Consider the following 22,545-nt stretch of genomic DNA (forward strand, 5'->3'; position numbering starts at 1 on the left):
CAAACAGCATTCTCAGAAATAATGCTAGTGTTAATAGTGTTAATTTCAGGAACAATTATATCCAAACTGTAAAAACGCTTAACACATAAAATGAAAAACAACATCATAAGTTCATTAAAGTTTAAGATTTTTGGTTTTGACACAGAAAATAATTTATCATCCAATCTTAGGAAGCAGAGCAAGAGGAGATTCTATGGCATGTTCTTCATGTACCAACTTCTCAATTCCATAGACACTCAAACTGTATTAGGCAACTCCAAACTGTGGGGCTGTAAGTCTGGTACAAATGTAATAATGCAATCGAGAGTTGAGCAACATTGACTCCTCAAGCAAAGGATATATTTAAACTGATAGGAGATGTTCAGTGAGAAGACAGAAAGTGTACTTCTAGAAGTTACTTGCAGTCCAAGTTTAAAGGGTAGAGAGCACAGAATTCTAACTGCAGTCACAAAAGTCAACTTGTTTCCAAAGTCATCCAGTTAGTTCTTCCTTCTGAAATATTTCCTTTCTCTAGTGTTCGCTCTATACCTGTGTACATGTCTGCATTGGAAAAAATGTTTATTTATCAAGTCCTGCATCACTAAGGATCACCAACAACAGGCATTCTAGAATGCGCCTTTGTTTGATGATGACTCCTTTGGTTTTGGGATTTACAGTGACATCATTCACATGATGGCGCCTTGAATACTGTGACCAGAGGCTGCTGCGAGCATGCACTACCTCCTAACAACCCTGTCCTCATCTTTCCTTAGATTTGAAGTAAGGCATTGGCTGGCAGACACAGCTGGCATTGTGGCTCTTACAACCGTCTGTCCAGTTTCATTTTTGCTTACCAACATGAGATGCTGGAATTTGGAGGATGCAGTAAAACAAAGACTTTGCTCAGTGACTGGCAATGGCTTTACATTTCTATAGTAGAGTACCCAAGGAATTCTCCGTATTTTTACCAATAATTGTACTTAACAGTACTTTATTTTTGTACTGGATTTAATTTGCATATGGAATGGTTATACTGTAAATGGAATCTTCAGTTTCAGCCAAAATGCAATGCCTTCCAAATTTCTCACTGGAAGAGGACTACTGGTATGGTATACGAACCCTTTAATTTTAACCAGGAGCAGCACCATGATATAGGATTCAAAGAACAAATCCAAAATGAATGGAAGGTTTGAACAAACTGTCTTTACAATTTCTGTTGGTTAACAGTTCTCTCCTGTGGACGCCTTTTCACCCCTACATAACCTTGGTCTTTGTAACATTTATAGTTTGCTTTTTGTTACTGCTATTTGATTTTTATTTTGCCGTTTAATTTCCGATCATAAAAATGAAATCATGCATTACATGCATAAAAGTGCCGCCTTAAGGTTGAACTTCCAAAGGATGAGGCATTGGCACAGGTTTGCTTGAAATCAACACAAAAGCTTTCGTTTCAAGCAATGCGAAGGGTATAATAATTTAGAGCACAAGTAATATAAGAAAGTCCAGAAGGGTCAACTTTGCACCCAATTTTGTAAACAAACAATAATTCTAAATGAAACTCATCTGCTTACTTGGTGTTTCTGCAGGCAATCCGACATTGGCACAGCCCTCTTTGACTTTAAATTGTACAAACCTGCAATGACATATTCCCTACCTCACACAAATGTAGCACCTGCAAAAATAATGGACGGCCCCGATCTCAGGGACTGATATAAACCACAACAAAGAACTTTACTCCTTCTTCCAGGCTAAAGGATAACGAAAAACAATATGGCACCACCAGAAAGTAAATGTGTACTATTCAAATACTCTTTCAAGCTCTTTGGTCCCGGTAAAGTCTCCTCAGCTAGAGCTTTGGCCATGGTGCCCCCAACCAAAATTGCTGATCAGTGATGGCCTCGTCTGGATTCTTCGACAGCACTTGCAAGCTTGTTGTAGAAACCATTTTTCCACTACATACCACAGTGGAGAGCTGCAGGCAATGAAGGCAGATCTATGTATGTAACAGCAGGATGGCCACCTTAAAAAGAGATAGCATCCTTTAGTACTGCACACCTCTCCCCTGCATTGTTGAGAGAATCAGCGTTCCACATTAGCCTTAATATTAGTGTGATATAACACAGGCTTGAAGACGGAAACCAAGAATGCCAATTTCTATTGCAAATGGCTTTGAATAAGCTGGGTTTCCATTCATCTGCCTGTCAGTTATTAATATAATGTGTGAATGTACGGCGTAAAGAGTCGAAGGAACCTTGAACTGATTGTGCGCGATGAGAGCTGTTGGGTACCATGTGCCTATTCAATGGCTCTGCCACTGCCGCACAAAGACTATTCACTGCTGGTAAGCGAATTCTCTCAGCAGTCAAACAAAAATGCAATTCTTCGTGTCGCATGAATGGAATGGGCCAGTCTTTTGATTCTGCCAAATTAACCTGCAGTTTCTGTTCAATCTACAAAAAAAGGGAAAATAGAAACAAATCTGGTCCCCATTGTATCTTTGATTTGGAAACACCTATTGTCTGTACGGGAATGATAGACTTATTTTCAGGTTTATTTTGTTATGCATGAGCCATATGTGTACTAAAAAGACTCATCATCGTTTTGAGATCAAATTGAGTACGAGTTCCCTTCTAGTTGTTTCATGATGGGGTGGAAGGAGATACTACAGCTGCCATCGACTGGCCTCAGTACATACCTCTGATGCAAAATGCTGTCCGCACATTAAACAGTTCATGGAAATTTGCTGGTTTTCCTCTTGCTTGCCATGCTACTGGACATACTTCAATGGGACGATGATCAAGCTGTGAGTGGGAGGGATCACAAAAAAAGGTGGAAAGCTCATTTTGAGCCTCACCAACAGAGGTCAACATGTTTTAAAGTCTTCTGTTGGTGCTTGGTGAATCTTACAGGAGTAATATCACGCACCAGTTACATGAAAAGGTGATTTACTCCACTTTCAAATGACACATTTACTCGCTGTAATTTTGATCTTCTCAAACATCTATCCATTCCCTCTCCAATTCCAAATCAGAACCATAAGGAACAATAAACACCTATAAGGATCGTGAAGAGTTTGGTGCCATCATCAACCGACAGAGACGCAGGGAAAATTCTACCATTATCGTAGTCAAGACTCGCACATGTGGGGTGTGAGGAGAGGGTGAGCAGTCGTCAAAAACGTATTTCTTTTTGTAGTTCAGTTCTGGATGATAAATTATGCACCCTCAATCAACCTACCTTTGTTCATTCCATAATGGTAACTTTGCACAGAAACATCTATGGAGTTAACAAGTGTGCGAGGAGTGCAACTCCAATGACTTGAAACCAAAACTTTGATTACTACTGATTAAAATTGGACATTACCTGGATTTGATCTTTACTTCCACTGGACTCCCTTACCCTCGATGGCTAGGGCTGGAATTAGAGATTTAATAGTAACCAACTGAACAACTGACCAAAATAGTGGACAGCCGAGAAGTCGTCATACATCCTAAAAAAAGACCTTTCTCAGAAATGCTTGGACAGGTGACGCTCCTGCCTTCGGAGAAGTTTTGGAATCACCCGACACTCTAAGGCCTTAATTGAAAGCTGAGGACTGTTCAACGGAGGCAGCAACAAGCTGATTCGACGTGTTAGTCATCTGGTACACAGAGGGTCACTGCTCTCTCGTCCAATGTTCTCTCCTTGTTTCCTTCAGTCAGGATATGGAGAAGAACTCTGAACCGTGTTTTACCAATGTCTGAGAGCACACCTTGCCCATGCCCTCATGCTCCAGAGGCTCAGGCATGCAGCTGTACCAGAAACACCTACGCTTCTTGTCCTCTACCATTAAAGGTTGAAGTGACACCCTTGTCTGCTCCCTGCTACTGTTGATTCCATCAACCTTTATAGTGTCTGCACCAATGGTAGGTATTGTTCCTTTCATTGCTTATTAGAAGGTGAATTTCAGAGTGCTCTCTGCTGCAAGCTCAAAACAAACACTCACACATATCGACTTCAAAGATCAAACAAAAAAAACTAACATTTATTTCTTTCGGTGAAAACGGGCGGGGAACTACATTGGCAGCAAGGGAGTGGAAACAGAAAATGTAATTCTTAAGGTTGTAATCCCTGTGTACTTGAAAATATCGGTGGTTAAGAAAAGCTTATACCTTCAGTTCGAAGGCCCAGGGTTTAAGTTAGCATGCCATTGTTTGACAGGCTCGAAATAATATATCACACCTGCACTTTCTGGTGCAGCACTAAAGTCAAGACTTAAGCTTTGCAAACACAAGGAACCTGCAAGCTGTGCTCAGTGACAGGGTATGAGTCTGACACTGCAGCTAATATTAGCTTTACTGTCTGTTCCACAGAATTTAAATACATACATCTGCAACTGAAGTCTGCTTAGTGGTAACTAAGGATAACACGAGAAGCCTCATCAAGTCCCATCCCCTTCTCCCACTCGGACCAAGAAGTCACTTGATAGAGTTGTTAAAATAACCAATGATTTGAAAGCGGCGCCCACGTGGCCACTTAACCAACATCAGCAAATGGGTCAGGGGGATAGAACCAGATTCCGTGTCCAAAGCTTTCACCTAATTAGGTGCACTGTAAGAGCACAAGAGAAAGACAAAAGGAACATTGGCAGGAAGTGACAAAGGGGCATCCATTTTTATTGTGTGTGGTGTGTTTCCTTAAATCTTTGTACAATAAATGGAGGGAAAATGTTCCTGAGATGCAGAAAAACATGGCGAACCACTTCCCACATTTATACTCACGTGTTTTACTTTAACTGTGACCTGCATTGCGCAGTTTCAGCCACTCACGAAAAAACACTTCACCTCAACAAACAAAGAATGACACTGATTCCACAGTGGTGCCAGAGGCAAGAAAGAGCTGAAAAGATAAATCCAATCCCTACAGCTACCTCAGAAAAGAGATCGTTTTGTAGTTGGGTTCCACGCCGACCTGTAATGTGTAATCTAATGAGGGACTTATACAAAGGATTATTTAGTGCCAAAGAACAGAAGGCGGCAAGTCACATCTAGTAACCATCTGAAGTTTGTCACACGATCCCGGCCCTCATGTGAGTATACTATCAAACATCACTTCATCTTATACATCAGAATGTCGTGAGGAAGGAGTGGCGGCCTAGTGTTGAAGATATCGACTTTGGAACTAGGAGATAAGAGTTCTAGTCTTGGCTGCCCCACAGGTTCTAAATACGTAACCTTGGGCAAATTAAATTGTGTTTTTAAGCCACCGTTGCACCAGTCACAAAATCTGGGAGCCCTTAGAAACATCTCACATTATAGTATTAAAAGTTTCATAAAAATGGATGCATACATGTCCCAAATTATCGTTTTTGCAACTCAACTTGGAATCCAAAGGGAGTGTCTGTTCTTTGTTTTTGTTTCACCAACTGTGTGATCTTTAACAAATCAATGTCTCATTGTACCTCTGTCTGCTCATCTGCCAAAATTGGGGAGGATTGCGAAAAGATTTAAAGATAGCATTAAATGTCATATAAAAAACTGGCCATCTACACCGGAGATGAACGCATGCTTAATCTCGGGGTGGAGGTTCATGTTATAAGTACAGACTTACACAAAAAAAATCTTGAACGCAGCCCACCCCCGGGATGGAAAGACTGCAAACGTAAAGATTGCAAAGAAATCAATAATTTGTCCGTGGCATCAGGGGAATGAAGAACTCGATGCACACTCCTTTCATCTCCACCTAATGGAAGAGGGATTGTGACAGCAGACAGGCCCCCCCTCCACCCAGAACATGATTTCCCCTAACACCCTAAGCCAGCAGCCTGGATCCCAGCTCTCCCTAGCATCCTGCAGTCTTCAGAAACCAGTATGAGGCAAGTGGAAGCAAAATGGACCTCACAAAAAACGTATAAACCGCCATCTTGTGCGTCTTGTTCCCTACCGAGGTTGTACACTTTTGAAGTGCGGCTGAACATGAAGTACCGCCCATCTAATTGTGTTACACAGATTAAAAAATAAAAATAACAGCGGAAGCCTGCGCAGCATCAGGGCTTGGCAACAACTCCTCTCAAACCCCCCCATCCCTCATGGTTTATAAGATATGCCTGGCTCAGAGATGCTGCTTTATATCTGAAGCTTCACATGCCCTTCCATTACCAATATGAAAAGTTGTTCCAATGCAGCCATTTATTGCATGGTGAAGTAAATCTTCAATGGACCAGTTCATCTACCATTATCCCTTAATTGAAAGAGATAAATATAATAAGCTGTGCTTAAAACACCATAGTGACTTCAGTAAGTGTACAAAAAGTGTTTACATGTGTGTCTGTATATCTAGTGAATAAAGATACATCACTGCACATTATGATCCTAAATGAAAATGTACGAGTGGTTTTAAATGTTCGAAAAATACGGAAAGGGCATTTTTGGACTACGGGACACATGCAAATTATCATGTGCTTTTTATGTGACTTGCGCAACAAAAAAGTCTTCGCTAGATTGCCTTTAGTTGAAAAAAAGACGAATTACATAATTCATGTGAATTACGAGAAATAATTCTGGGTTTTGATGTATTAACTGCTGAGAATGAAGGTTTTAAAATCATGTGTAGAGCGTGTTAACATTCAAAGAGAATGCACCATACTGTGCTGGAAGGATGCCCTTTTAACGTATGGCTTTTCACTACTGTAAAAGGTGAAAATGAACACTAAGAAATGGCAGGCGAGTATTTCGCATCTACACTGCCAACCTAGTTTTGCAGTGACATATACAAACTGTTCGGCCTCAGGCCTGGTGGATTATTCTGGAGTGAGCAAAACTGCTTGAAGATAATTTAGAACCATAATCAAAGGCACTACTGAAGGGATCAACCTAACAAAGCATACACTGTTTACAATGCCCAACAGACAATCCAACACAAGGCACTGTGCAGAACAATACACATATAACAGGTCAACTAAGTCTAATAGTATGCTATTCTGAGGCTCCTAAAAGCTCCTGTGGCACAAACAGACATCTTTCATGGGTTGTGTTTTTGACGAGATGCATACTGAAAGTGCTTCTAATTTTTTTCATTGAACCTTTTTTGAAGATTTTTTTCTTTAATAATAATTTTGCCAGTGTGAAAATTCTCGAGAAAACCATTACTGATGAAATATACGATTCTTCATCGGTTTTTCGTGTTTTTTGGTGTTTTTAGTGTTGGTGGGGGAGCGGGCAGAGAGCGTGTGTGTCTGCCTGTCTCTACAAGGACCAGCAGGTGACAACCGATGTCCAAATATAGAGAAAATGAGACGTGATACTAAAGTTCGCTTACGGTACGGTCCCTCCAGCTTCTAACCCCTCCTCCGCACCCCAGGCCCTGACCATCCACTGAAATACGAGGGAAGGTGCCTGGACCGTGAACCGGATACTGAGATGCGTTCCATTGAGGTCAGGGTGTTTCTTGCAGCCTACTCCGGAGTGACAATGCCAGCGAGGCCCGCGCGGCCTGCAAACGGTTAACCTCTCCCTGAGCCCTCGGGCCCTGCAAGGCACGGAAACAATTGGGGCATTGTCCAGTCCAACAGCACTGCCCGGGACTGACACTATTTTTTGTGTCTGCCCCAGTTCTCAGCATGTCAGTTTTCAATGTTAAACGGCCAGGTCGCAGGCGAGACTGGGCCTGTGGGGAAGGAGCAAGCGTCTTTGTATAGCTTAAAACAAAAACAAAAAACAATTGCTCTCCTGTCCCGTTCCCCTTTCACTGTCGGCTTCCCACCGCCTTTTACTACACTCCTCTGTCACCTGCACCCTTTCGGCACCTATGAGACCTACACCGCAGCTGTCCAGGTGGCATAAGTTAAACTTTTTGCCACAAGCAGTCACTGAACCTGAACAGCTTCTATGTTACCAATTATATTATTTATTTTTGCACCTGGAAGTGACAGAAAGGCTGAGATACAAGGTGATTAACGATTCTGCAATGTGGGAACCATCGCAAAATGTGATTTTTTATTTATTTATAACGTGCAAAATGCACATAAACATGCACGCACTACTTTCCATATAATAAAAAAATGATGTCACTTATCAGAAGCAGAATGAACACGGGCAATAAACTATAAAGTCCGAGTCAGATATCTTGTTCTGATTTGCTCTCGCGGACGCCTCTTTTGAAACCCCGGTCATACATACATACAGCTGCAGGGCCACCCCAAACACGCATGTCCCCGTCTGTTCATTGGTATCTTCCACGGTACATTAACTGTAATAAGCGTGCGCACTCACTTCCTGGTATCGAGGAATGCTTGAGACAGCTCAGCCCTTGTGTGACGGGGATGGAATGCCTGGCATATGGCACTGTGAAAGGCAGCACTGTTGAAAAGCGGGAGCTCTGCCATCCCCGCTGCTTCACGTAAAAAAAACACCCGTCAGGTGTCCGCCGACGAGGTGCAGCTGATAGGCCCTGCTGGAATCCTGTGCCGCTGCCCAGCGAGGGGATCGGATATTCACATACAAGAGGGATGCGGGGATCTGGGGCGGTATAAGGAAGTGACGAGGGGTAGAAGTGTGACAAATATATTATGGGTAAAAACTAGGAACAGTGCAATGAGCGGAAAGGGGAGACATTTGTTATGGGAAAATGTATGAACAATCTATTGGCACACCTAAATCCGTTCCGTGTGTGCTCCCCCCCCCTCCCCCTTTTAAGATGCACATGTTGAACGCTGCACTTCCAAGGCCTCCAAAAGATGGTCATCGACAAGTCAAAGTTTAAACAGAAGGAGGCTGCTTTTGGTTGAAACTGAACGCACACCAGGGTCGACCTGGCCTATAGGACGATCAGGCAGTGCCCGGTGGGCTGTTCTGACTAATCAGTGTGTGGGCTGCTTCTGTGGCAGTCTGTGGGCCTGCTTTTTGACCACAAACTTTATCTGCAGCTAACACAAACACTGCAAAATATCCATACAACGTTCCTTTACAAATTCAAAACTGGCCTGGTTTGCATGGGGGACAATTTTATTTTGCTGCCCAGGACCATTTTTTGACACAGTCCGACCCTGATGCACACTGGGGTTGGCCTTAAGTCTACATGTCCATATCAGTTTACTGATATCAGTGTCCTTACATCCAATCTGGAATCTTTTCATATCAAATAATTGTATTCCATCTTCATTTCTAGACTGGCATGTTTGCCCTTTCCATTCTGGTTTAGAACATATTCAGTAAGCATGACATCACTTGTGTAACTTAAAGTCAATCAGTGGAAAATACTTGTCGGAAAAATATGTAATCTCCATGTTTTATCTGTACACACATCACAAAAAACGGGCACCGTGACTGAATTGGCTCGCTGTTCTACCTCTCATGTAATAGAAAATGTACCAGCGTTTGTATTCCAAAAATGGAAGCTACTGGGAACTTGGGACAATTTCAACACTGCCACCCGTCACTGACCACCCTCTCGGACAGGAACACTGCCCACCCTCTCGGACAGGAACACTGCCCACATCTACTCCGCCACCAGAAAAAATACAACAGCTCCTTTTTCTTGGGTAGTGAAACGACTCCTGGATTCAGTTTCCACAGACTTTCTTCTTACTCTCATGTAATAGAAAATGTACCAGCGTTTGTATTCCAAAAATGGAAGCTACTGGGAACTTGGGACAATTTCAACACTGCCACCCGTCACTGACCACCCTCTCGGACAGGAACACTGCCCACCCTCTCGGACAGGAACACTGCCCACATCTACTCCGCCACCAGAAAAAATACAACAGCTCCTTTTTCTTGGGTAGTGAAACGACTCCTGGATTCAGTTTCCACAGACTTTCTTCTTACTCTCATGTAATAGAAAATGTACCAGCGTTTGTATTCCAAAAATGGAAGCTACTGGGAACTTGGGACAATTTCAACACTGCCACCCGTCACTGACCACCCTCTCGGACAGGAACACTGCCCACCCTCTCGGGCAGGAACACTGCCCACATCTACTCCGCCACCAGAAAAAATACAACAGCTCCTTTTTCTTGGGTAGTGAAACGACTCCTGGATTCAGTTTCCACAGACTTTCTTCTTACAGAGCACAAAACTGAGAGCTAGTGCTGAAGTATTGGAAAACCCTCAAGGTAAAATTTACATCCACTTCAAAGTGGTCCTTGCAGAATCAGTCTTAGGATTACATTTTTTACAGCTTTAAAAATAACACACACTCCCCCACCTGCCCCCCCACCAAAACAGTACCATTTTGGTACAGAATCTTTTTTGCCGAGTACAAAGGGATCTGAAAGAATGCCTTTGTAGCGCAGATACCCAGCCCACAAGTTTGCCTGAGCCTTCTTGCTTGAAGAGAACAAAATACAGACACAAAGGAAGACTGGGAAGAGGAAAGCAAATCTGTATTGTCCTACATTGGAGGTAAAGTGAGTAAGTTGTGTGGGCAAGTGAAAATGAGAGAGAATATGCATGGTTGTTGGGCTCTATAGGGAGAGTGTGACAGGACAGAGCAAGAGCGACTCAGAGAAATATGGGACTCAAGGGAGAAAGAATGAGGAACATAGATGCTTTAAGGCATGGGCAAAGTGGTAAATTGCCCATGGCGTCCACCTTCTAAGCCCCCCATCCCCCCGGGCACCTTTCTCTGTTTTCTTCCCCTTAACCACTCTTCCACTCATTGCCCACCTCTTAATATCACCCTCTATCAAGTGCCACCCTAACAATTTTCGGGACACTGGTCAAGACATATTTCAGCTGTTTTTTTGTGACCTAATTTCTGAAAGCTTATTTCAATATTGTTTGGTATCATGTGGGCTGGAGCTGGCTGAAAATTTGTAATAAACGTCAAAGTTGTTCCCATAAGGGAGCACTACATTTTGTATTGTCCGAGGCACCAAACATCCCTAGGATGACACTGAGGAAGGCCATTAGGACGGACAAAAAGAGCCAATAAGCTGGAAAGAGAAAAACACATCTGAGATTAGTGGAAGCGAGAGCGGTAGAGAAAAGAGAAAGATCTAATGAAGAATTCAAGGAGAGGGGAAAAAAGATGAAGAAGAAGGTAAGGTTGATTGAATCAGAGCGGAAGGTCAGGAGGAGTAGGTGAAAGGAGGAGACAATGTAAGTGGACAAGGGATCACAATGGAGACGCAGGGAAGGATAAACAGGAATCTTAGGGTCAGCAGTGTGTGAAGGGTGCAAGAGGAAGAGGAAGAGAGTGAGAGGCACAGCAAGAGGGTCAGCGAGATCGATATAGAGAGAGAGAGAGAGAGAGAGAGAGAGAGAGAGAGAGAGAGAGAGAGCGGGGCACCAAGCATTTCAGTATACTGGCACGTGAGAGTGGGATTGTACAGAGACTGTATTTGTGGAGACCATTTAAGAGCAGAGTAACATGCTTATGTAGATGTTGTCAAAGTAGGCATACAACATTTGTCTGGATTCTAACTGGGGAAAAAGATGAGCACTAAGGACCGAGGTGACCTGACTCTACCAACCACCCTTATATGCAGGGAACAAGAGTACGGTGTTAGCCCACAAACTAGGCCAGGCACTGGGGTCTGTTACCAAGGAGGACACAGAGTGCATTAAACCACTCCCTTTAGATTTCACACCCAACACACGCATGAGAGACGGGACAGACTACATGTCCAGAGCCCAGGTTACTTGAGGTGCATCACACAAACAGGCTGCCACTGAATTTTGCTCCTGTGACTCTAGCAACTTGCAATCCTATGGAGCATCTTCACTATCCCCGAGGGTGCTTAGCACTTGTACTTTGTATGTAGATGCAATGTCAGACTGAGGATAGGTGATCCATCTACTGGCTGTCACAGATCATACACTACTCAAAGAATATGATTTACATGATTATCACCTGCAAGAAGATGGATTACGCACACTTGCATGCTAAGTGTTTGTTACAGCCCTGGGAGTATTATCGTTTTTTCACACCTTGCACGGGGCAGGAGAAGTGACCTATATTGCCTTCAGGATAGTACCAGAACTCTAAGAAAAAAAAATTGAAAACCAGAAACCAGCATATTCCACAAAGATAGACGCGGAGCTCCAATTTTGCATCAACAGATGGGAGCAGAATGGCTAAACTGATAGCCTTACAGACATGAAAAGCACAGACAGGAAAGTACGAAAGGTAATTCAGTGCAACGTTAACACGCAGTTTCATCTGTGCTAACTTAATGGCTTTCTGCTAGGGACAGCTCGCTAATTCTGCACCGGAGTACATGAAGGCGTGCCTCCCCGGTGTCAGTCGACCCTCTCTGAAAAGCAGGACGTATGCAGAGCACGGGCGTGTTAAATGCTACGGGTCAAAGAGACAACACTTGCCCACAGTGCTCGCCAACAGACCCCAGAAGGGGCAAAGCCGCTCTCAGCCAGAAGGCTGCATCACCCGGGCAGGCGCAGGAAGGGTTATTTTTACAGCATGTGAAGAAGACGAAACCCCGCGCTCCCTGGCACAGCAACAGACTTCAGAAAGACCCAAAATCCAATTACACTCTCTTGAATGGCATTAAGATGGTTCGATTCGTGTCTGATCGGAGCTCTGGAAATGGCATTCAGATCTCATCAGACCTCGCAAATCCATACAGGACTGCAGCCTACATTTCATATGGATTAAGGACGTCAGATAAGCCAATGGTGTACGTACTTTTATTTTGTACATCTGCGGTGTGAACTTCTGGGATTGTGAAAAAAGGGTAGTAATGATGGACATCGGGAGAGAGTTCAGCTATGAAGCCCAATATGACCGCAGTGGCAAAGTGAGCCATCCTAGGATATGGTGCAAACTCAAACTCCTGCCCCGTGTTTGCGGAGCCCCTTAGCCGAGAACTGCCCCTCCTCGCTCAGTGGGCGCGGCGCATTATTGTGATAGCCGTCCCGTAAGAGTCGAGAGGTGTGAACCCATACCGTCCGTCAGACCCCCTTCCGACACCAATGGTATCCCCCCAATGTGTGCGAGGTAATATTTACAGTCCTAAAAAGCTGAAGGACAAGTGAACAGGGTCTTTACATATAGTCATTATCTGAAAACCCATTTAGAGTCCAATACTGTTACAAACAAAAGTTTGTTTGAATTTCATTGCGTTTGTACATGCAACCACACATAAACAAACTTAAAAACAAGTAACAAAAATATTGCCATCACATGATAATGCTTATAAAATAACTTCCACATATCCCAAACAATACACTGTTGTTCTGGCTGAGAGATCGTCTATTAAAATATTGTTAATTTAAAAGAGAAAAAATAAGGACTAGAATATAGCTTCCCGGTTTTAACTGTTTTTATGCTACCACAAATGCCTACTTTGTTATCCAAGCTTTGTGATAATAAATGTTACATTAGCCAACCCAATCGAGTTCTGATTGATTGATTCAAAAAGAACAAAAAATGTTTGGGATTTCCTGCTGTGGTATGAATTTGTGACGTGTATGTAAGAATAGATATTGTCAGTGGGCGTTTTTACATTAGGATACCTTAACAACTAGCCCTGTCTTCCCCATCAACCAATGGTAAGAAGGGTCCTCCATCACCACTATTAAAATCCATGAAGGTAGACCCTTCCACATTAAAATGAAAGCTCTGAAGGCACCCAGCACAATAACAGTCTCATAACTTCTACCAACAAGCATTGACAAAGCCAACTGCCCATGCCATTCCCTAGCTTTTGGCTTCCAGATGTGAAAGGTCTCCTGGCACAGGGTTTATGCCCCACCCCACCCTGTCTGTTGCAGTACCACATGGCAGTGGTGTTGTCCGTGAGCACCTGTACTAGCCTCCCGTTGATGGACGGAAGAAAGGCTTTCAACACCAAGCGGATGGCCATCAGTTCCAGAAGCTTGATGTTGAGCTAGGACTCTGCCGGAGACAAGAGTCCTCTGAACTCCTCCTCTTGCAGATGGCCGACCCAACCCAGAAGCATTGCATCAGTCACCACTGTCAGTTGTGAGTTGGGGAGGGAAAGGGATCGGTCACTGACTCAATCGCAGTCCAGTAACCAGCAATGCAGATCTTTTGCGGTCTTGCCTGAAATCTGAACATGGTCAATCAGTCCCAGCAGCCTCAGTCGACCTCACTGAAATCCAGGACCAAGGATGAAAGATCAGGATCATAGCCTGAGTGTCCTAAACACTCTTTCCTAGGGAAAAGGCACGAAACCGAACTGGGCCCAATATGGCCAGATGAAGGTGGAGCATCAGAGGAGTCATGCGTGACTTCAGCACATTGATAGTGAGTCCAAAAGATTACAGGACGTTTTCCAAAGTCTGGGGTTGGCTGCGAACCTGCCTTCAACAGCCAGTCATCAAGGTAGGGGAAGACTGACTTCCCTGACCTCCATGGTGTGCTGCCACCACTTTTGGGAACATCCGAGAGGCGCTGGTGAAACCAAAGGGAGAACAGTGAACTGAAAATGTCCCTCTCCCACCACAAACCACAGGTACTGCTGATAAGCCGATAGGACGGGAAAATGGAGATAGGCTTCCTGTAGGTAGAACGCCACCATCCAGTCGCCAGGGTTGAGGATAGACTAGATGTGGGCTATGGTGAGCATTTTGAATTTCCCTTTTCTGGGGGAAGGCATTGAGAGATTACAGAACTAGAATAAGCAAAGACTGCCGTCCACCTTAGGCACCACAACATAGCTGAAACAACTGTGTTCTACTTCAAACTCTCAATAGCCCTTTTGGCCAAAAGGGTTTGCATTTCCTGCCACAAAATTGAGAGATGGTCCTTTGTCAGTCGTTGTAGGGACTGTGGAAAGTGCGGCGGAGAGAAAGGGCAAGGTGCATCCTTTGTGGACAAACTGTAGGATCCACCTGCACAATATGACTGCTTGCCATCCCCCAGTAAGAATCAGTGGATTTTGCCTTCCACCAGGTGACTGTGTTCCAGCAAGGGCACACTAAAGAGGTTTGGTAGGTGGGGTTGGGTGTGTGTGTGTGGGGGGGAAGTGGGGAAGGGGTGAAATGGGGGGGGGGGGGTCAATGGGTTATGCATTGGCCTTAGCCAAGATGGCTTGGTCTTGGCCAAAGGGATAGGAGGGGATAACCATGGCCTCTACAGCAAAACTGCTGGGTTCCTTGAGGGGATGGATGGGTGGTGAGCTCCTCAGCCAAAGCCACAAAAGGAGTAGCTTGAGACCCTGTGGGTGATTAGTTGCGCTTTAGAAATTACTGATTAATTGAGTGGCGGACTTTTGCGATTTGTGAGGCAGACCGGAAAGGCCCAGAGTGAGCGGTAACCTTGCTCCCCTTAAAGTGCCCAAGAGTGGAATCAGCTTTTTCTCTAAACAGGTGAGTTCCATCAAAGGGCAAACCCATCAAGGAGAACTGGACATCCATGTGAACCCAGTCGATCACAGCCACACATAGTGGTTAAGCGCAACGTGGATGCCTATAAACCACCAGATGAAATCGGTGGTGTCAAAGCCACAACGAAACATGAAATTGGCACCATCAAAACCATCTTGGATCACCTAAGAAATGTAATTTCTGCCTGTGAGACCTAACAACCATTGCCTCTGAGATATTTCCAGGGGATTCTAGATATCACAACAGTGTGGGTACACAATGTCATTAAAGGTTTTGATCAAGGTGGAACTTGTCAGCATTACACAAACTTTTCACATGCTATTTAAATCCATAGCAACAAAACAGACACTTCTTGCACCATTTCAGGAATGTTTATTGAATGCAGCTTGCCGTTGTGATGCACTGTGGTTCACAATGAGGAGGCTTTCTGACACTATGGGCAAATTCTATTGCAGGTATGGGCTACCAGACACACACAGCATATACAGGACGTGCTGTGAATTGTTAACTTGGTAAAAAAAAAAAAAAACTGCTCACCGAGCATCTGAGCATACTCTTAAAGGGTGCACCGAAGCTTGTGAACTCCCTCACAAAGATGGAACCCACATTAGATAATGAACATCAGAATGCAATGCCATTTAAGAAAGCTGCCACTGGCTAACACAGATCACAGGAGAATTAACTGCAGGCATATATATTTTTAAAACTGGTAAACAAGTATCTATGTGCTGAATATTATAATTATTAAGCGATCAAACCTGATACAGGCACACTTCAGTCACATTTTCGACGGTGGCCACACTGAGTTATTTTTGCTTGAGAGGCAGTAAAAGTGTTAAAGATGATGCTTAAACAAAAAGCAATGGCACAGAACAAGAATCTTTGAAAATGTCAGTAAATTACTATAAAGGTAGAATTAAGATGGCTACTGTAGTTTAATGCTTTCTTTCATACAACTCTAGCCAAATCAATTTCAATCGCAGACAAAAAGAGCCTACTGTACACTATATGAACTCTATAGACACACGGGACTACGTTGTCTGCAGTGTGCATACTTTGCACAGCCATCTTCTACTTGCAGACTTTAGAAGAAACACATGGATCACCTGCAGAGGGAACACTTTAGTCCACTAGAGAACTTAAATATTGACCCCTCAAATGTAAACTACAAGCAGTTTCGCTAGAGACAGTAAACTATATTCAAAACTATGGACAGAGACACATGATTCATAAAATTTATGCACATTATCTATGGAAATGCTAGGCCTGTGCCCTACGTCAACACTCAGGCCAAATGCAAAACGACTACACCTTACATGGACACCCTGGATGGAGTTGCATAAACTTTCCTATACATGCACACTTTCGAAAGGGGAACACACCCTCCTGGTAACAAGCGTTCATGCATCCTACCACTCGCTCTGTGATTGCTGTATTCATGGACTACACCACTGCTTACCGATACAGTCAATTGAGTCCTACAGTTTCTACTAAATATAGGTGACCAGATTTACAGTACACCCAGTCCTACCGTGCCACTAAATTCAACTGTAGGATCTTAAGCATGCCTCAAGTACTTTAGGATGCATACCTTAAGGTGTTCTCTACTGATTAGACACAACACATAACATGCAATTTCAGAAGGCAAGGGAATTATAGATCATTGCACATACTGCCATTACACAAATCCTGTATTATTAGTGAAGCATTAACGGTAGACAGTAAATCCTTCTTTCATCTGTATTTTGTATTTGTAAGCCTTTCTATGTCATCAATATAGCCTCCCCTGATTATGGTTCATCTTGTACACAGACAGTGATACATTTTTGAGAGGTTACAAAAGGGGCAAGAAGTTACCTTCGAGGACTAAAATGCTGTTTTGGTACTTTAAAAATGCTTCTCTATTTAAGCACAGACAGCCGCCCATCCCCTGCTCCAACAGGGCAATACTGCTTATTATACTACAAAAATAAGTTCATTTACGAAAATATATTGTTTTACCTTGATAACATGTTATTCTGTGGTAAGTACAACAGAGTCTGAATATTGCTCTGTTCCTTACCATTAAAGCAACAGTGAAGTCCAAAACAGAGCATCAGCAAAGTCCCTTTTCTAGGACAAAAAAACGTCAGTGTCCCACACTATGCTCTGGTCTTCTAGTGCCTTGAGAAAAAAAATCTAGCCGTGATTAAAAAAGAAGAAATTATGAACATTTTTCTATTTAAGGGCAACTTTTGGAAGGAGTGTGTCCCCCTCCTGGTCTTAAAAGCGGCACTTTGATTACAAAAGCCCCCTCTTAATCCGGGTATCATGCTTGTAAATGTCGATAATAATGAACAAAATGATTAGCTGTATCCCAAAACAGCCTCACCTACATTGTGTATTAGGTCTGTGTACTGAAAAGAGTGCCTGCAGGCTTTTTGCACAAGCCTGCAATGTTTTCTGTTTGCAGGAAAAACGTCTTTTTAATGTATTTATTTTTAAATCAGTGGATGAATAATACTATATATACTCTTTCTCTCTCGTTTTTTGTTTTTTTTTACCAACCGGAAGCTTATATTTTTTAAATTTCCAAATGTTCGACAGTACGAAGTGTCCATCAAGGGAATCTCTCTTCTCACATAAAATGCCCCCAAAGCACTAGGGACAATTACGACCCACTACTCCCACTCTGTTGTAAATGTAGTTTTCAGATTGACAGCTTATCCCCAGTTAGAGTTTGATAACTAATGGTTAGTTTCCTATTGCGATTTCATTCAGCGAAGTCTTGCGAGTTATTCGGATTGCACCTGGCCTTTCCCAGTGCCTCAATATGTGGGGCGCATTTGTGCTTCCAGGAGCACGGACACTCTAAAAGCGCGAACATTTTCCCTTTATATATTCTTCTTAGAAAACATTGGAGCAATTAAAATAGGGGTAGGATTCCGTGGGATTGAGGAAATAGGGGCAGGCCCACATATGCAGGTGCTAATTATATTTTTACACTGAAAATATGCATATGGCTTTAGCTAACTACTGTGCCTTTAGATCTGTCCATAAGAGGTTATTTGTGGGAAAGGGGTCACCCGCCACTTTTACGTTCAAAAACCCATGGTTGGAGAAAAGGGATGTTGCTGGTTTTCTAACAAAGGATGAAACACGCACACACACACTCCTATTGACTCCTGTGCACCCAATTGCCGTCACGGCCACTGCACATGTTCTTTCTGAGCAATCAGGAGAGGGTGGGATGAGCGGGACTGATAGGTGCTGTCCATTCAACAATTAGGCCAGCATACCACAGCGGCAAAGTCTGTGACAAATGAACTGACGAGCAAAAGGTGACGTGGCCGCCAGCGATGACGAGCCCTCGGCCATCCAACAGGAAATAGCATTTCTTTTCCAGATGTACTTACTACAATGTGTGCCGGAGAGGGAGACCTAGCGTCCTTGAGTGCTTGTCTGCTTTGTAGGCTCCCTGCTTGAACATCAAGTAGCGGCCACTTCATCTGCAGATACTGGATGGAGGAGACAAATGAGAGAAAGGAAACAAAATGAGTTCCAGGAAAAGGAAAATGCAAAGAAACTGCAAATAGAGTGAGCGAATACACAGCAAGTGCTGCATGGAGCAAGAGAAAAGCACAATGCTCATTCGTAAAGCGTGTATAAAAACATATTCACACAAAACAAGGTACTGTTTAGTTCAAGGAACCACACACTAATAATCAAAACAGCTCATAAGGATGTAACGTTCTAAATACAAGTTTGAATGGATAGAACGGAATAATTAGAGCACAATGGCCCAGTTCTTCATCACAACGGTAGCATGTGTGATGCATAATTCACCACAGAAAAAGAGAAAGGGCAAGACAGGAGAACATGTTTTTATTTTCTATTTATGTATAGGCTTTTGGATCTCCATTTTTCATCTTTTGTTTTTTTATTTTTTGTTAATGTTCACTCTTAACTCGATAAATGTGTTTGAGACGCTCTTTTTTAAAGGATTTTGTTTCCAGAATCAATCTAACAGCTTTTTGGAAATTGTTCATTTCTCAAATGAATGTTCAATCATTTCTGTAGCGAAAGCGATAGTCACCCACTTCCTGGCACCTGTTCAGTCTTTGAGGCAGCAAATGTTTTTATTTCATTTTTTAATTTAGCACCAAAGATATCCCTTTTCCACCACAACAATCATTTTGCACAAATAAAAACTGGGTTACTAGATAAATATTAAAGAGTAGCAGAAAGTAACATGCGCTAATTCCATGCAGCCGGCTCACCCTTGCCGCGCACGGCCTTCTGACGTGGCGACAAGGGGTTGGCCACAGGGCCCACCTAGTCACAGACCAATGCCCTGCGGCAACCAACCGCCATGGTAGGGCAACCATCCACAGACTGACACCCCACATACTCAGGAGCCTTGTGGGGTCACTCTGGTAGCCAGGCTGGCTCCTGTGGTAGCCCCACTGGACTGCTCTAACCCGATTTGTTTTCGTAATTTTGTGCACAAGGAGGGTCCCTCTGGGGCTCCCCACCACAAGGGCTACGGCCAGGGTATACCTACCCTGGCCTCTTATATAATTTTTTTTTTTCATGACTCAGGGACCAAGACCCCGAGTCCTGTAATGGCGGCTGAATCATTTTCCTTCATGTTGCGGTCACCAATTAAATGTATCGGTCCCCAGTCAGGCTGCCTTTTTTGTTGTATTTTTCCAGCAGGACTCCTGCAGCAACAGTTATTATAATTTTTTTAACCTTCCTTTCTCTAAAATGGAAGAACAGACTCACACCAAAACAAAAAGGTGTGCTTCCTCAGTAGATATCTAGCTTTCTGCCAAATTTTGAGTAATTCTGTCCAGCCATTTTCTCTGTATCGCTGTTCAATTTTCCTTTTGGAAATTAAATGGGGAAAAAAGAGTTTTGAGACCACGTTTCTTTTTTTCTCAACCCCAGCATGGGAAATCACCTCAAAATTTCCAGGAAGGAGTTGATGTGGATGAATTCTTTTTTGTAAAGATTTGTGAGGACTTGTGAAAGAGCAAAAAAGTTATTAGCAAAGCAAGAAGTTATTTTCCAATTGAAACTCAGAGAGTTACTGCAAAGATGTAATGTACAGTGAACTGCAACTTCCGAAATGCACTTGTGGATGTTAAGGCACATATAAACCAATGAGGAATCACTTTGAGAAAGACAATAGTCGAAACGCGTTGGCGGTTAAAGAGATGATGGATTCAATAAATTCAACCTCCTGTGAGTGCAGTGTAACTTTGTTTCAACTTTAATAAGGGTATCAGTTAATCCTTGATACATGCACCAGCAGTATGGAGAAAAAAGTGCCAGTTTGTGACCGTTTTGCTTTTTGGATATTTTGAATGGCAGCGCCCGATACCGAAGAAATGTGAAATAGGCAAAGAGGACACTAATCTGCAGCACTATACTCTCTGGGGACGGACTCCAGGCATACCGTGAGCAACCACATAATACCGACTTCTGGTGTTGATGCGGCCCGAACACAAAAGGAATAAGGAGTATTAACGGGCACAGGAGGTATTGAGTTAGTGCAAAGATGTAATGTACAGTGAACTTCAACTTCCACAATGCACTTGTGCATGCTAAAGCATATATATACACCAATGAGAAATTCGATAGTCTAACACTTTGGTGGTTAAAGAGATGATCAATTGAATAAATTCAACCTCCTGTGAGTGCAGTGTAACTTTGTTTGATTGAGACACAGACACAGACACACACAGACACACACACACACAGACACACACACACACACACACACACACACACACACACACACACACACCCCCGCCCCCCCCGCCCCCTCTCCCCCCCCCCCTCCCAAAAGTGATATCCCTACACTGGAGGAGACCGACCCCGAACTTAAGCTCCAGTTCAGCCCACACCCTAACCTGAAATTGCTCTGTCTGCTTCCCATAAAATCTTAAACCTGGAAATAACTTTCAACACAACCCTCTACTTCATACCTCAAATGATCACCTTTACCTCGGGTGACAACATGCAACTGTGAATCATTTGGATAATTCTGGGAAAACTGCATACTGAAATATTGTAAATCAAACAGAGGGTCAGCTGGTATTGTAATTGTATGCTTATATTACTGAAAAATTATATACATCTGCATACCTGAAAACTTTATAATAAGGGGGAAGAGACTTCAAAATCAAGGTGCCACTATTTCTTTCAACATACAGAAACATGACCATCCTTATCTAGACATAGAGGCCCATCACTGCGTTACAAAGGAGCAAAGGATATAATTTCAAATTCTAAACATTGTACACAAAGCCTACTGGACCAAAAGCCCTGGATACTTAAAGGGGAGGCACCACACAGCTACTGTCACAGAATCTCTGATCAGCCACTTCATGGTTAATCCGGCAATGATCTTTGAAAAAGCAACAATACCAGCAATAAGTCACTGGTAGAAGCAAGCTCCAAACTATGCAGCTTTTTTTGACCCACACTTTAGAGCAGAACCAACCAACATGTACTGCAATAAACATCTCTAAAACAGAACTGTTTAGATCATAATCGGACTGAAGAATAGACTCAAGGTAATGTCTGCAGAAACTCGGAAAGTACCATTTTCACACTCAAACAGCCCCAGAATCTCGCTGCTTGTGTGTTTAGAGAGCTAGGCGAGTGCTCCGGAATAACTGTAAGACTATAGGAACCCCTGTACAAAACACCTAAATCAATACTCAGTAGCAATACTTGGAACAACTCTTGAGGGCCATCAGACCTAGGACCCACACCCACTCCCTCCAACCACACCAGAAATCCCAGAATCATCACTGACAACAAGCTCACTATGAAATCATAGATCAATGCCATCTCCTCCTCCTGCACCCCGTGCATGCTACAGAAAACCTTCAAGTGGCTACCTCTGTCCAAGTTATGCATTGTGACACGTCCTTATCACCAGCCGACTGAACTACAGCAATGCTCTTTACGTAGGAGTCGAGTCGCTGTACACATCCTACAGAGACTTCAGACCATAGAGAACACCGCAGCCAGCCTCATCCTTCCCCGATGAACCCACATCACACCCCACCTCAGGCAACTCCATTGGCTCCCCGTACAGAAGAGATTACAATTTAAGCTGCCAATCCACACACAGAAGGCTCTGCAAAACCAAGGACCCGCCTACATAAACCACTGCCTGAACATCCACCAACTGTCAAGGACAATACGCTCAGCCTCCCTACCTCTTGCTATACTCCCTGCATCTACCGAAGCAGAAGTGGACGACGCTCCTCACACA

The 22,545-nt window shown here is 43.4% G+C and overlaps 1 protein-coding gene across 44 annotated transcripts in view; it reads right to left on the reverse strand.

Annotated features, from left to right (window-relative positions):
* TCF7L2 (transcription factor 7 like 2) overlaps positions 1-22,545 on the reverse strand; it is a 296,453-nt gene that overhangs the window by 113,627 nt on the left and 160,281 nt on the right. For all 44 annotated transcript variants that reach the window (XR_011204893.1, XM_069239337.1, XM_069239334.1 and 41 more), the window contains one exon: positions 18,665-18,766. Coding sequence is in view for 43 of the 44 variants with exons in the window: in XM_069239337.1 (XP_069095438.1) it covers positions 18,665-18,766 (102 nt within the window). In the remaining variant the exon portion in view is untranslated. The remainder of the gene's footprint in view (positions 1-18,664; positions 18,767-22,545) is intronic.

Source organism: Pleurodeles waltl, chromosome 6 (assembly GCF_031143425.1).
Source record: "Pleurodeles waltl isolate 20211129_DDA chromosome 6, aPleWal1.hap1.20221129, whole genome shotgun sequence".
Taxonomy (NCBI): Eukaryota; Metazoa; Chordata; class Amphibia; order Caudata; family Salamandridae; genus Pleurodeles; species Pleurodeles waltl.